This window comes from Larus michahellis, chromosome 13 (assembly GCF_964199755.1).
Source record: "Larus michahellis chromosome 13, bLarMic1.1, whole genome shotgun sequence".
In the NCBI taxonomy this organism is placed as follows: Eukaryota; Metazoa; Chordata; class Aves; order Charadriiformes; family Laridae; genus Larus; species Larus michahellis.
The window spans coordinates 5,327,255-5,343,304 of record NC_133908.1 but is presented as its reverse complement, the minus strand read 5'-3'; the positions used below and the strand labels follow the sequence as shown (position 1 = coordinate 5,343,304).

At 38.3% G+C, this 16,050-nt stretch overlaps 1 protein-coding gene across 4 annotated transcripts in view; it reads left to right on the top strand.

The window, feature by feature from the left end:
• Positions 1 to 16,050, top strand: part of PATZ1 (POZ/BTB and AT hook containing zinc finger 1) — a 28,747-nt gene that overhangs the window by 9,553 nt on the left and 3,144 nt on the right. For 2 of the 4 annotated variants that reach the window (XM_074607048.1, XM_074607046.1), the window contains 3 exons: positions 313 to 484; positions 6,257 to 6,394; positions 8,216 to 15,310. In XM_074607048.1, coding sequence (XP_074463149.1) covers positions 313 to 484; positions 6,257 to 6,394; positions 8,216 to 8,634 — 729 coding nt within the window. In that variant the 3' untranslated portion in view covers positions 8,635 to 15,310. Of the gene's footprint in view, positions 1 to 312; positions 485 to 6,256; positions 6,395 to 8,215; positions 15,311 to 16,050 lie in introns of those variants that run through there. The other 2 variants (XR_012589832.1, XR_012589831.1) reach the window with 2 other exon arrangements.

The window sequence follows — 16,050 nt, the reverse complement described above, 5'->3', positions numbered from 1 at the left end:
ACTTAAAGTTTTAGTATCTTCATCCTCCGAGAGGACCTAGGCCTTACAACCCTATCTTGATTTAGGTTTTACTATCTAGTATGTTAGAGTTGTTTTCCTGCTTTCTTAATTCTTTTGAGTAGTAACATCATATCTCATGCAGTATATTGGTGATTCGAATTTTTTATTTGTGGGAAAATGGCTCGTGCATCATGTCATTTGTGTGTTTGCACAGGGTCTAATGTATTTACTGTAAAGAATACTAAATATATTCAACATTATCAGTGCTTTTAGCAGAGTTGATGAGTCACATGGTTCTCATTATACCTGCAGACTTGTAATGCTTCCTTTGCCACTCGTGACCGCCTGCGCTCACACCTAGCATGTCATGAAGACAAAGTTCCATGCCAGGTGTGCGGGAAATACTTGCGAGCAGCATATATGGCAGATCATTTGAAGAAACATAGTGAAGGACCAAGCAATTTCTGCACTATCTGTAACCGAGGTAATGAAGAAACTAATTTTTTATTTCAGTGGGATGGACAACACTTGAGGGAAGCTGTAAGGCTACGTGACTCTGCAACAGGAGGAGGTTATATCGTATATGTGTACATGTTCTTTGTTTTTCTTGTTGAATACTTAACCTTAAAACTACAGGTCTGGCCTTTTTACATGGCTGATAGTTCCTTAAGAAACTCAGTTTAAATCTGAAGCAAATTGTTTCTAGACAGTTCTAAGAATTTTATTTGCTAAATACCCAGATCCTTATAAAAATAACCATGGTATGTTGCCTTGGTGCTATTCACCATACACCTTTTTTTTTTTTTTTTTTCTCTGTCTGGTTAGACTTGAGTCTGCTTTAAGTTTGGAAGAAGAATCTTTGAAATACACACCAAGTTGAAAATTATACACTGTACATAAAAAAATCTACATTATGTTACCAGTCTTGCTTAACCTCCTGGTGCAGCAGTAGAGTCAAGCTGCTTCTCCCTCTTAACCCAAGAAATTGCTTTGTATTAACATACCTGTCTAAAACAAATTTTGTAAAGAGTACTAGAAAACTGCTTTACCTTTATTTGTACAAATACAGCTTTTCATAGAATCATAAGAGTATCTCAAGTTGGAAGTGACCCATAAAGATCATTAAGTCCAACTCCCAGCTCCTCACAGGACTACCTAAAACTAAACCATATGGCTAAGGGCTTTTGAAGCTTTTCCATCTGTTTGTGGTACTCTTCAATTGGAGAGAGTTGTAAAGTTAGGCTTTGTGGGATGTAAGGCAAGCTGGAAAAAGAATTTTGATTTATTGGTGTATTTTTTTTAATTATTAATACACAACTTCAAAATATATTGTTTGCTCACACAGGCATACATGCCTATTAAGTGTAGGAAGACATTGCTGCTGTGTTTTGGGATATTGTTTTTTCTGATGAGTCATTTTTTTATGTTGTGTGTTTCCTTTTCTAATTTAAGAGAGGTGAAATCTTTTGAGAGAATAAAGCTGTTCTGTATTTAATGTGTGGACAGTACAGGGAGCTTTTGGATGACTAGGAGTTGATGAGTAATGACAGACATTAAATTGCAAGGGAGATATTTCAAGTAGTTGAACTGTCTGGTAGGCCCTGAAAGTGATGTTAACAGTTTGAGTGGAAATGTCATCTGGGTTGGAAATCTTCAGATTCTGAAGCTCCAGGTAGATGAACGCAATGAAGCTTGGCCTCCTTTTCAGCTGAAGGCCTATCTTCTGAAAAACTGCTTAAGCTTATCCTGATTCTTTTTGTGGTAACAACATGGAAGACACTATCCAAGATCCAGGTGCTATCCTGCTCTCCTTCAGTTGAATGTGATGCCAAACAGAAACTCATATGGGTTGGGAGGAATTGTCTTGTTTCCAAGATTTGTGAGTTTGAGTTTCAATTTAACTACCACTGGGTGTCACTGCAGCTCTTTCGAAATTCAGCCAGCATGACAAAGACAGATCTGGCATTCAAACAATGAAATGACTAAATGGTTTATTCATATTTTACAGGTTTAAATGTACGGTGGAAACTTAAATAGACACTTCTCTGTAGAAGGATAGGTGTTGCAAGCTTTAAGCAACTGCTTTCTCCTTACAGTTTGTGTATTTCATATGTGTTGTCAGAATTCAGTCTGCTGTTAATTTGATTTTTATATCAGCACTTAGAAAACATAATTCATCTGGTGAATTAATGTTAAATATCTAGTTAGTGTTAAAATTAATAGGAAAGGGAAGTTACAGACTGGATTTATCAAACAACTGTGGTATGAACTCATTGTTGCATGCTGTGAATTTTGATTATAGATTTATAATTCATGATAGCAGAATTTTTAATCCAAAGTATTTTAGAATAAAATTATTCTTCATTGTTCATTGTTTTATATAGATATCTTTTAAATTGTAGAACCTGGTAAGATGAAGTATAGTAGAAAATTTATGGGTTGTAAACATCTATCTGCTAGGCATTGGTGCAGTCAGAAGTTACATGCTGTCCCCCCAGCTGCGATTGTGCCATGGCTGTGATGCTTGTGCAATGGGCTTTTGTTTTATTCTTCCTTCAGCTAATGTGCTGGTGTATTTTTGAATTGGAATTTAGCTAGTTCTGGATATAGTAATTGTCAAGCTCTGGATGTAGTAATTGTCAAGCAAGAATGCTCAAGCTGCTTGTAGAGAGAATTTTGGATGTTTGCCCACTAAAAAATAAAAAGGCGGGAGGGATGAAAAGGTGTGTCTTACACAGCTGAACATATCCTAGTGGTAAAGATAGAGCCAAGAATTCCTGAATTTATCCCATCATACTGAGGGCTTTTCTGTGGAACTTCATCGTGTCTCATGTTCGTTTAAAGTATTAATGAATTTAGGAGATGGGGGAACTCAATACCTGACTGAAAGCAGTAGCCACTGGTTTGCCATGTCACGCGTGTACCCATTTGCTGGTTTTATTTATTTATTTATTTTACAAAATGGCAGTATAATGTCCAAAAATTACCATCTGTGATTTGATGTTTTTTTGCCAGGTTATTTTCTTACTTAGGGTCTTTATCCTTAGAATAATTATGGAAGCAATTAAATCTGGTTAAATCAAGGAAGCTGTGCAATGTGGGTTTTTTCCCAGATTTTTTTTTTTTTAAAGAATTCATCTAAAATGTGCTTGTGAAAAATAATCCTCCATCCTCACTTTTTAAGACAAATGATCTTTAAGCAGTTTAAATAAAAAAGACCTACTCCTGCTTTCTTGTTACATAATCTTCTACTAGCATCCTTAGGAACTTTATTTGCTTGTGTGGGCTTTTTCAAAGAATTTAGGAGATTAAATGACTTTGGCAAGTCTAGAACTGGTGCTTTGTAATAACGTGCAACTCAAAAGATTCATGTTCTGTTTCAGACACATACGCATTGTTTGTTTCACAGAAATCAAATGAGTTAGGAGAAGGGTAAATATTCCAATCAAAAGATAGATGGATTTTTTATTTATTTCTTTTTTTACAGTAAGATGAATTCTTGTATATTTCATGGTGGATACAGTGTTGATTTAAAGTAAGACACATACTCCGGATGTTCCAGCTAAATTCAAATTAAAATTTTTGCAAAAGCAACATCCTGCAATTATTTCTGTAGTCTGTCTCCTTATAGATGCTATCTAAGAGATCAAGGAATAGGTCCCATTTACATAAAGCGGATAATTTCCTCTCTATGCATGTTTTTAATGTTGGTTCCTCTGGTATGAAGAAATAATCTGCTCTGCAAAGCTGAGAGATGTGTATGGGTAAAGCAGTAAATGCATTCCTCCTTTGAAAAATACTGCCACTTTATCCTCTGCATTAGCCTGACTTTGTTTTTAAAGAGATTTTTTTAAAGTAAAGGATTATTGTCTGTGAATTCCCATCTTCCTAGGATTCATAATTAAGGTCTGGTGGGGGGAAAAAAAAAGGCCAATGCTAAGTGCTTCAGAAAAAAAAAACAGGATAAAGACAACAACAACAAAATCTCACTTTAAACAGTCTCCTATGAAGCAGTTGGCATTCTTACTGCTTTGATAGAAGTTGATGACTCATATGTTCATCTGCCAAGTGCATAAAGGGGAGCTAACATACTTTGCAGGCAGTTTTCATTATATAAAACAATGTACGCTACAAATAGAATTTGCAGAGTTCAGAAACAATATTGTATAGCAGAGATTACAACTTCAGATTTTCCTGTGTCAATTGTAGTATAGAAAAACACTGAGTACCTGCATGTAGTCCTTTTTTAATGATTGGCAATGAGGTTTTAATGCATTGCTACATAAAGAGGCTCATCTCAGCATGCATGTGGTTATTAGACACGTGTATGAAATAAGCAAAACACCTTGCAGTTGAAAGTATCACCATTACATCTGTACGTTGTGTCCTTTTCTGTACCAGTGAAACACTGGTTCTTTCCATGTCTACAGTGAATTTTTGTTATTTGGAAAAATATATTGTATTGTGGCCCAGTGAGCAGTACAACATTTTGTGTCTGAGAGTAGGTCTTGCATTATTTCAGAGGGTAATATCCTTACATTAATTCCCTGGTTGACTTGGCCTAGGTGACTCTGATGCATCGTATTTTGAGAGTCATATGTTCTTGGTTTCTTTAGTTGTGATGTATCTAGTTTTCTGTACTTTTATCTTCAACTCAGGGGTCTACAGCAACTATCTCCTGTTCATTCTCAGCAACTTGCCCTTTTTCCCCTTCAGCAGGTTGCCGTGAAGTTCTGTCTTGCTCTGCAGATCCTCTATATATAATTCTGAATAACCCCTGAATACTCCTTTAAGAAGAGTCTGGGTAGAGGGATATTCTGTTGGGTAGACACAGAGAATTCTAGTGTAAAGCCACATTCATTATTAAGTTCAACACCTGAAACTAACAGCTGCTGTGAGAAAATCCACCCCAGAGAGGTGTACCAGTATTGGTTTTGCGTCCTTCCTCATATATTGTTATATATTATCAAATGTAAATGCAGTCATATCAGTATAAAAATGGCTTCACAGTGGTATATCTGTTCATACTTAAGTGAAGCATTGGTATGGAAGTTCTCTTTCAGGGCCTTGTGCTGTAAATGCTGTATTGGTTTAAAAAAAATCTAGGTCTTGGGTTTTCTCAATCTAGAAAAGGAACCTGTAACTTTGTCTGTGCTGGTGAAAATGGTATTGTCTTCTCTGTTGTTGAAGGAAGATGTTTCTAACATGAAAGCACCATAATATTCTGTTCAAAATATAATAGAAAATTAAGAGCATTGTTGATAGGCTTACACGGGTAGGAAGTCTTTAAAACTATGTCCTCCTTGTCCCTCATATATCGTCCAAATGTACTAGTACTAATTGCAAGTCTTATGAAAATTGAATTTTAAAACATTCCAAAATATATGTGGGATAATTTATTGCATTAAAGGAAAAGGCCATATTTGTGAGATGACAAAAACAATTTAAAAAAGCACATGCACAAATGTAAAAAACCTGTTTTGTTCAGAAATCAGTTGTTTGAAATATATGTTTTTAATTTAAGATAACAGATCAGAGCTAAAAGAAATGTTGAAATTTCAGTTAACTTTCTTGGTTTTGTTAACCGCAGACAAAATATGAGTTGTCGTATGTGTTTTGAAACTCAGGATGAGCTGAATGGAGGAAATGTTTTTCAAAAATTACTATAGAACAAAATTGTATACCTTAAAAACTCAGTAGTTTTAGCTTTCTGCCTTCTAGGGGTCACTATAAATGCTAGAAACCTAACGGGAAAGCACGCTAAATACCAAAGAGAGGTGTTATTAAATGGCATTCCTTCAAATATTATCAGCATAAGATAAACTAATTTGAACTATCATTCGAAGTATTAACAGATGATGAAAGCATTTTTAATAAAAATAAATAAAAGAATACAAAAATGGTGAAGAGACATTGGTGCCTTTTTGTATCATGTCTCTTCTGCCTTTTTTTTTTTCCCAGAAAGTTTCATGTTATCTGCTAGTTTTGCTTACATAGGATTTGTTTCTTAAGGAGGCTGTTCTTTCATCATGACTTCCAAAAAGCAAGTGAAGTCTAATGAAAAGTACGCTTTGCATTCATTGCCTGATTATGTCTAGAAATCCTACATGAGCATGTTGTAGGTAACCAGAGATCAAGCTAGCATAATGGCAACTTTGTAATGGGGAGTAAGAGCAGGACAAAGATTAACAGAACAGGGAAGGCAGATGTGTGTCTTTGCTGGTGGCAGGATCTCATCTCCTTTTATCTTGTTTAGGTTTCTCCTCTGCCTCCTACTTAAAGGTCCATGTTAAAACCCACCACGGTGTTCCCCTTCCCCAGGTCTCCAGGCACCAGGAGTCCATCCCGAATGGGGGAGCAGCGTTCCACTGCGTCAGGACCTATGGCATCAAAGGCAAGAGACTCGCTGCTCTGCACCTTGTTGCTCTGTGCAGAACTTTGTGTTGTGGGATGTTGGGCTGGGTGTGAGAAAGGGGAGGGAGGAAGGACAGAGAAAATACTGGAGAGAAGCTTAGGGAGATGCAGAGAAATTACATAGTATGTAATATCTGTCCTTGGACAGCCGATTTAATAAGTCTGGTGGATGCGAAAGGGTACATGAATTTTTGGCAGCTTCTTTAATTTTAGAGATTGAAGAAGCCATGTTAGTTCATCTTGACCATCTTCCTAGGAGCAATCAATATTTGAATTTTGCCTGAGGGGTGCAGATCCTTAGTCCCACTACACTTGAATCTCGCGTCAGTCAAACCATGTTTCTGGTAAAGGAAGGAGGATCTGCAGAATGCAGTTCATAAAGATTTTTGAGTGGTGAAAGCAATATTCATCCTTGGGTTGATGAGGAGCCATACAACTATCTGTAATTAAACTCACACTTCTTAATGCTGTTGTTGGGGAGGAGAGGTAGAGAGTCATAACAGTACTGTTACTTTTTCGGTTTTTAACCTACATTTAACTTGGGGGGGGGGGGAAGAAATTATTTAAAGAATAGCTAAGGAGTATTTAACTTCTGAATATGTAAAGCTGTGTGTTAATCTATGTAGAATAGCTTCCTTTTTGTTTCCTGGTTTAAGCTGTCAGTATTGCTGGTGAAGCTGAAACATCAGAAAATTCTTCAAAACCATGGTTGTCCCAAAAAGTTACATTTTTTTTCTTGCCCAGGATAACACAGCATGCTGGGTTAAACAAAGTCTGTGCCAACAGAAAGCTACAGTTGTGTAATTTTTTTCTGTTGAAGTCCTGATAGTTACTACAGAAGCACTTTGGTTTTGGGTGGGACTTAACAAGAGATTTACTCCAGCTCAGTGGTGTATTGATTTCATGCATATCGTGTTTGGTTTGTAATGCCGAGTCCAGAGCAAATCTGTCTTTTGGGTTGTGCCAAGTGATTCTTTGGTCTTATAGAGTTAATAGTAGATACAGCTTATTTGTATTCAGAGACTTGTTTAGGGAGTACGTCTGGGTTTCCCACGCTCATTCATATGCGCTGAGCAAAAAGTGTGGACAAACTTTCTTGGCATACTGCCAGAGGAGAATGGGGAATGCTCCAAACATACCAATGGCTTTGCCAGGATATATATCCAATTGACTTAAAATAGTGTCCCTAACCTCTCTCCTGTTTCACACTACAATATTTAAAGATGGAACAATTTTAGATTATGAAGTTGCGCTTGTAAAAAAGAGTTCCTCAATACTAAATGGAATTGCAGTTCTTAAATAGCACTAGCTCACTGCTGTTTTGTTGAGTATTTCCAGATTTCTTCACATCTTGCTGCAGCCTGTTATACTTTATTAGGTTTCTAGGGTCTCCCCCAAAGTATCAACAATATTCAGAAGTGTGGGAGTGACTTGTACAGTTAAAAAGTCATCATTAGGTCCATCCTTTTTTAGTGCCTGACGTATAAACATTGTGAGACATCTTTGGGATTCAAAAAAGTATTATATAAACCAGAGACCCATTATGGATGCATTCAATATCATGACAAATCCATAATAAAAATTTGGATGTTGCTCTGATAGCATCCTTGTGGTTTATAAAGAGGACCTATGGTCAAGGGCTTTAGAATATGAAGGATTGCGATGTTAAGTGTGCATCATTCTGTCATGACACGCATTAATGAAAACAAGTGGTAATCAATATCATCTATTTGAATGCATGTTAAATAATTTTTGGGGGAGATAAGATTCTGAAAATGTCTCTCTCTTCTTTTTCCTGTAGAAGGCCAGAAATGTTCACATTCGGACCCGATTGAGAGTTCTGATTCATACGGAGACCTCTCTGACACCAGTGACCTCAAGACTCCTGAGAAACAGAGCACCAATGGGTCCTTCTCGTGTGACATGGCAGTCAGCAAAAACAAAATGGAGACGGAAGGAGAGAAGAAGTACCCTTGCCCTGAATGTGGCAGCTTTTTCAGATCAAAGTCATATCTGAACAAACACATACAGAAAGTTCACGTCAGGGCCCTTGGTGGCCCATTGGGGGACCTCGGTCCTGCTCTAGGATCCCCCTTTTCACCCCAACAGAACATGTCTCTCCTGGAGTCATTTGGGTTTCAGATCGTCCAGTCAGCATTTGCATCATCCTTAGTGGATCCAGAGGTCGACCAGCAACCAATGGGGCCAGAGGGGAAATGAGATCAGTTTGATCCTAACAAAGCAAAGCAGCAGTCTGGCTATAACGATAAGATGCTGTGAATGAAAGAGGAAATAATGAAATTTGGTTCTATAGCTGAGAATTTTTTATTCATTTTAGCTTCCCTCTTTGTCTTGTGCCCTACCCCACCTTTAAACCTTCACTGGGGAGAAGGAGAAAATGCTTCTTAGCTGATGAATTACAGAAGATGGTGACCTGGAATAGGAGACATGACCTAAAACACCAAATGGAGCTTTAGAAGCTGCTGCTGGTGTTTTGTCATGATCTTCTAGAACAAGTGAAAGTCCTAGTGACCAAGGCACCTGGGGAGCTACAGCTACAGGGAGCTATGCTTTCGTTCTCTCTCTATTCCCCACCTTCCCTAACCTACCCCAGAAAAACAGTAAGTTTTAAAAACAGACCCATTATTGAATATAACATTAAGTAAAATGCCCCATGGTACCTAGCAGGTTACAATGCAGTTGTCCTTTTAAACACAGAAAAATTTAAAGAAGGTGAGAGAATTCGAACCCCTTCTGCCGTTTGTGAGGCTGTGAGTGCTGCAGCAGGACTGAACTGCTGAGAAAAATCACCATTCAGAACAGGTTGTGTTTCTGTTACTTTTAACCATTAAACTTGCTGTCAGGTTTTTAATTCTCTATTATTATTATTTTAGGACCTGTTGTAGTAAATTGCTACTGAAAAGCCAGTCTAAGGCGATACACAGAGCACTCTTAAAGCAGCAGTCACATTAGGGTTAGTATTAATTTTTTTTTTTTAGATGTACCATAATTAATAACTTGGCTAGTTGATTGTTTTAAGTCTATGAAAGAAATAGTTTTATGAAAAAAAAAAAAAAAAAGAAAAAAAAAGGAAAGAAAAATACCATTGCAGTCTGGTTGACTGGTGCTCATTTTTCATGTGGGGACCTAGGGTATAAACATGATCAGCTATCGGGTTAACACTATGTACCACTGACTTGTTTAGTGTGAATAAACCCAGGGGTTCACAGAGTGATTTTTGGTTTAATTGGATTGGACTCTATTAAAGAAGTTAGTATGTTACTTTGCATCCCCTCGTTTTGTCTGGTTTTTGAGCAATTTAGCCACCTGTCCGAAAGGTGTGCAAATGAGAACCAGTAAATAAGACATGAATCCCTCTCCACACTGTACTTTATTCTCAGTGATCTGGGCTTTTTGGCTACAGTCATGCTCTCCTGATCTGCCTCTAGTCAGGTTTGCAAAAGCCAGTCTTACTCCTTTCTTTTCCAAGAAGGGTTTCTACTGTAAGAGATGGGAATTGCATATCTCTGAAAAGGAACTGATTACAAAATGCAAAGAAGCTGGGCTCTAGGCTGTTGGAGGTTCCATTTAATCTGAAAATACCCCTTGTGCAGAAATAATGTCCTTTCTTAGCCCTTCCTTTCCTCCCATGTAACTTGTCAAAGTCTTTATGTACCAAATCCAGGTATAAATGTTGTTTAACACAGGGTTAGGAGTTAGGAATACTCTGAGTTATAATTATGGTTCTGCTGTTGATGCTCAAGGTCACATAGGACAGCTCACTGAATTTATTCCTTAATTTCCCATCTGTGAAGAGTTTTTTCTACATCACAATTGTTGTAAGGTTCAATGAGCAAAGACTTAAGCAATGATTTGGTAAACTAAATTGCTATGTGTACTGAATGTTTCTAGAAAGGCCACTCTGAAGGCCTAAGTCCCACACCAAACTTGCATTCTATTAAACAATAGCTGTCTCCATCATTAATACAATGCTGGAGCAGGATAGACCACCTCAGAGCAGGACCTACATCCTCTGCAGGAGATATGTCTGTATTAAATGTGAACATAGCCACAAACTGCTGTTGCGCCACAACTTGAGTTGCCCAGGTGCTCCTAATCCAACCCCTGCAGCTAATGCATTAACTGAAATAAGACACATTCCTGTTGTGTTTTTATGTTAGAATTATAGACGTTTTGTAAGTATATGGATTTTGGAATGATGTTTTAAATTCTACAGACTTAGAAGCCCCAGCTTCTCTCTTGTAAGAAGCTACTTTTTTGTACTTGCCCTCGAGTATTATAAACCAAGGATGAATAATCAATGGCTTTCTCTTTATAGCACCAGCACTTTCTAAATTGAGAGCATGTTGCAGTGGACTTGATGTATTGCTATTAATCTGTGTTGGGAGACTGAAGGACATGTTCTTCTCCATTCATCTTCCCCCAGAATCCCTGGAATAGGTATGAGTCTCATTTAAAAGGGGGAAAAAAAAAACAAACCAAGCCACCTTCAAACTAAAGCTTCATGGAATTGCTATTGCTGTACTGATAAGCTTAGTTGACAAGTAGAAACAGGACATTTCGGAAAGGTAACAAAACATGTTAAAATACCTTACAAATCTAGACCATGATGAGACAACCTTGTAAGGTGCCAAGCAAGTCAAGATAGAGCAGGCTTTCCAGTCAGTGTAACAATTCATTGGGATTAGCAAATGCAACTGCAGTCTCTCTGATTTACTAATAGCTCATATTTAAGCCACCAGGAAAATTTCTGTTGAATTGAGGCTGTATTCTGAAAGATGTAAGACGTTTGTGTCCCCGATTTTCCTATATGTGCTCAAAGAAGGTGCACTGGTCATAAAATTCAACTCCAAAAGCCAAGTCCAGAACACAGGATATTTTCATCCTACATTTAGCTCCATGGACTTTAGTGTTACTAGTGGGTTGAATTTTGGCTGTGTGCATCAGAATTTAATTCTGAACGCTACAGAATTTGACCTGATGAAACAAATGAAAAGCCTTGAACTAAAAAGGAAGCCTTTTAAAACACTAACTGCGCATTTTGCTTGTCAAAGAAAATGCTTACTAAGTTGTCATGAATACATTGAATGAAAGCTACTTCTCAGTCTACTGGACAGGGAAACAATTAGGCAGGAAGTTAACAATCCTGAAATAGCAGTTCTAGATCACCCTAGTGCAGAGACTAGTGCCAGCAGTAGGTTGGGCAGATCTTTAGTAGTGATGTGTTTTCAGAGCTTTTTGCTTCTTTGGGGCATATTGTTCCATTCTGGATAGTAATTGAATCTACATGCAAATTCTTTATATTCTGTACTTCGGGAAATGTCTGCTTCTCATAGACAGATACAAACAGAAAGCTCAGCCTCCTAAGTTCAGAGTGCAAAGGGAAATACTTAACATGCCCCGATCTGCAACCTCACTTAACTTGTTTCTATTACGTTTTTCATTGTCACATCAGTGCATAGATGATAGTTCTTGTTTTGGGACAGCCTTTTTTTCCTTGTCATCTTTTTTGGTGGGAATGCTTTCCAATGTTTGAGTCAGTGCACTTCTTTGCCAAGAAGGGAACTTCAATTCATACAGATTTTGATAATCAGAGTTGTAGTATTTCTTTGTATTATAGGAGTCCTTAAACCCTCAGGCTCAGGGTTTAGACCCTTGTGTGTTAGGTATGATGAAAACATCTTCAACCACCATTTATAACCTAAAGATAGGCAAGAAAGGAATTGATGCTTATAGGTGAATGAGTGAAATAAAGATGAAGGACTAAAAACAGCTTGCATGCATGCTTACGTGTTGTGTTGAATGTAGGGGCACAGACTTATCATTAGGCTTCTTTTGTTGCCTGAAGTAATTTATCTTTATGTACTGTTAATCCACAACAAATGCAAGGTAAAGCAATTTAATGTGAATTTATTCCATACTGAGTTAAATTAAGTGACATTACCTTGCATTTGTCATGTGCTGGATGAGTACAAAGAGACTTACTAGTGTGGCTCACCTGATGGATGCATGGTAACATGGTGCATGTGAGCTCTCAATCTTAAGTGATTTGCCCATGATGACGTGGGAAATTGATAGCAGAACCAGAAATTGAACACAGATTTTTCCTTCTCTCAATCCAGTGCCTTAACTATAGTAGGGCAAAGTATTATATGTTGGGGGGATGATTGTTTTGTTTGTTTTTTAAAGCCTAGAACTATAAGATGGTGTGGAGTTGGTCTTCCTACCAATCTTTTGAATAATTGCAAATGCCCAGTCACAATTTTAGACCTGTTTGAGTGCCAGTGACTTAGGGAATATTTGTTATTTCCCACATATTCCCTGAAATTATTGTTCCTCCCTCAACTGCTGTCAGCAGTAAGGAATGACTTGAATAGAAGAGCTGTGTAACTGAATGTCTATCTAACTCAACTAATTGAATTGATAGTATGAAAGCTAACCTAGATTTTGTAGGCTCTGTTGTAACTTTAGTGTCTTGTTTTTTCCCTAAATCTTTGTTCCTAGAAATCAATATCTGAACTTATGTCTTGAGTCTGGAGTGGGGTACCACTTTCAGCTTTAATTTTTTTAAGGTGCTTGCTTGAGGAAGTAGATGCCAAAGTAAACTTCAAAGGAACTCCAGACTTCAGTGTTGGAAGAATGAATGGAGAGCAGGAGCTCTCTTTGGGTTTCATGAGAGATAAATGGACAAAGTAAAAAACAGCTACCAAAATTTTAAGTAATGAAACAGGAAAGGCTTTTCTTTATCACCCACAAAAATAATCTGGTATTTTCAATTGTTCAGTGTGGCAGAAACTCTGAGAGCAAGTGCCAAACAAAACCATGGAATGTGTTGGCTTTTTCAGCATTATGAACATACCTTAACAGCATTATGAATATTTTAATGTAAATTAAGCCAGCTTTGTACCATTCACCTTTTGCCTGGGCACAGTACCTGAGTTTTAATTGAATAGAACATAAGCTCAGTGAATCTCTGAGCTTATGCTCTCAGTTCCACCCTGAGAGACAAAACAAATGAGCAAAGAGGGAATAAAAACAATAAGAAAACTTAAAAGGGAAAACAGATTCTGGAAGATTCCCACGTCTCCTGAGAGAGTCCTGTTTTGTATCCTGAACATCCTTTTCAAAACAAGATCCTTCAGCTATTGCGAATGAGCCTTTGGGAGTAGATTTGGCTTTCAGCCCAATCTGCTGCTCCATGTCCCTGTGAGAAGGCAGCGTGTTCCGGAGCACTGAGCCTGGGAGCCGGGGGGAGGCAGTGCTCCTGGGCCCCAGCCCTGAGGCCACCTTTACTGTTGCAGAGTCAGCAGCAGCAACATTGACATAATCTCCTCCTCCCTGCTCTCTTGACATCTTCACCCTCCACACGCTCCTGTGCCAGTGTGGTACCTACTCAGATGTGTACAGCTCTGCCAATAACTGTGTTAGCTATAAAACAAACCCAAGAACTATTTGGCTAAAAAGAAAAAAAAAAAAAAGAAAAAAAATTAAAAATAGTTATGTGACATAACTGCAAAGTGGTGCCGAACAGGAGCAGGAACCCTGTCTATAAGGGGTTGTGGTGATGACTGGAATGGTTAAAGCATGTTCGTGAAAAACCACAGTTGTTTGCACTGTGGTAGCAGATACTGACTGGCTGTTTGTGAAGAATTAACACCTTGTGTCATCTCTAGCCTCTTCCTGTGTTCTGTTCCCATTTATAAAATGAGATGATAAGCCTTGGGTAAGAATCTTTCAAGATTTGATTGATGTGCCAAATTGTGCTGCACAATTGTGCTGCTGAACTCTGCTACAAACCTTTGGCCTCACTGACTTGAGGCGCGATGCAAAGTTAAACAAACATTTGGCCACATTTCTCCTGAAAGGTGAAATATTTAAATTAATTTAAAGACTGCCTGGCATTATTGATCTGCTCTCAGGGTTTATGTGAATCAAGCTTTTCTTGGGTGTCCTCTCTACTTGTACTGCAGTTTTGGAAACCTGGAAGTGCTCTGAGCTGAGATGTGCTGAAGGAAGGAGGTAACTGGTGTCTCATTGATGTTCCAGTGACTCCTTCACAGCTCCTGGGTGCCATGTGGACCATGGGGTCACTTCATACAGCCACTGGCAGCCATAAATGCTCTTGAGCTTCCTGCAGTCACGTAGTGAGCTTGGGTAAGTGTTTTTATAATAAATCAGTCTCATGCTTGCTAATAGCTTTTTGGCTGCTGTGTCTACAAACTGGTGCCTTCTCCAGGCAATCTTTACATGCCCTCTGCAAAGTTGTCAGACTGACTGCTGGCTCTTAAATAATCAACCAAGCCTTGCTCTTGGGCTCAGAATTTCTCTTCAGTACTGTTGTAATCTGAAAGTTTGCTGCAATTAGTGCAAATACACAGTGTAAGAGAGAAAATAAAAGGCTATTCTCAGACGTCCTGTAGAGTGAACAACTGAAACATGAGTGTGGGATGAGCCAGGAAAACTGGCATTTTTCCCTGGCTGCACGCCGTATGGAAGAGACAGTGCCTTGGAAGGGAAGGAGCAGAAAAGTTTGCCATTGGCTCTGATGAATCCCAATCCTGCTTTTACTGAAGTTGTTGGGAATCCTCCCGTCGTCTTCAGTGTGAGCAAGAAAGGATCTTAGGTGAGGATGGATGACTCTTTCCCTACTTGAATGAAGTCTCTTGCCTATTTATGGGCCTGCTTCTATTGAAACCGAGCCTGTTTTAGCCTTTTTGGGTTCTTAGGGACCTGTTTGTATAAAGCAACTTACCTACCTATCTTTTTTTTTTTCTATTGTGTGTATTTTTTGTATGTTCTGTTGGAAGGTGAAGCCTCTGTAGAAGGGGATACAAAAACTGATTTTTAAATAGTAATAAACCAAAAGAGAATTAAACTCTGCAGGCTGCATGCATTCATTTCCTGGAGACGGAGACTAGAGACCCATGAGTGCACAGAGAGACAGCCTGTATTTCTCATATCTCAAAATCTTGCCCTTTTCAGAGACAGTTCCTGTCTTTGCCCATCTTCACAGCTCCATATGAAAACCCATAGTGTCATGGACAGGTTGCAATGCTGTGTATCATGATGGCCTTATTTTGACTAGAAAGTCCTTTCTCTGGGGCTGTGCGATGAGATTTCTTACATTATTTTAGCGTAAGTGGAGGGAGCAATAAGTATCTCTGTGAAATTTGGTATTGTCCTCATTGAATGCCTGGAAGGCAGTGAAAATAAAAATGAGGCAGGATATATAAATATTATTTTTGCAATGCTTCTGGCCTGCCTACCTAAGGTGTTAGGTCATTAGTCAAATGCACTGTGTTTTTTTAACACCATTATATTAAAAAGAAATAAGTGAAGTATGAAGTGAAACTTTACTAAGCCTTTGTTCCTTCCTGGTCCTTTTGCCTCCTTGGGGTCTTACCAGTTTGAGCCTTAACTTTCTAAAAGAACGGCAAACTCAAGACCAAAATAACAACAGGGGTTTGCCCTATTCTGAAAATATACTTAAGGAACAGACTTTTGCTTTTGTCAATAGATGTAAAAAAAGACCACGTGCGTATCTGAGTCATGAAAAAGGCTATCTCTGCATGCCTGTGGCATGTCTGCAACCCAAAGAGAAAATAAACAGGTTTG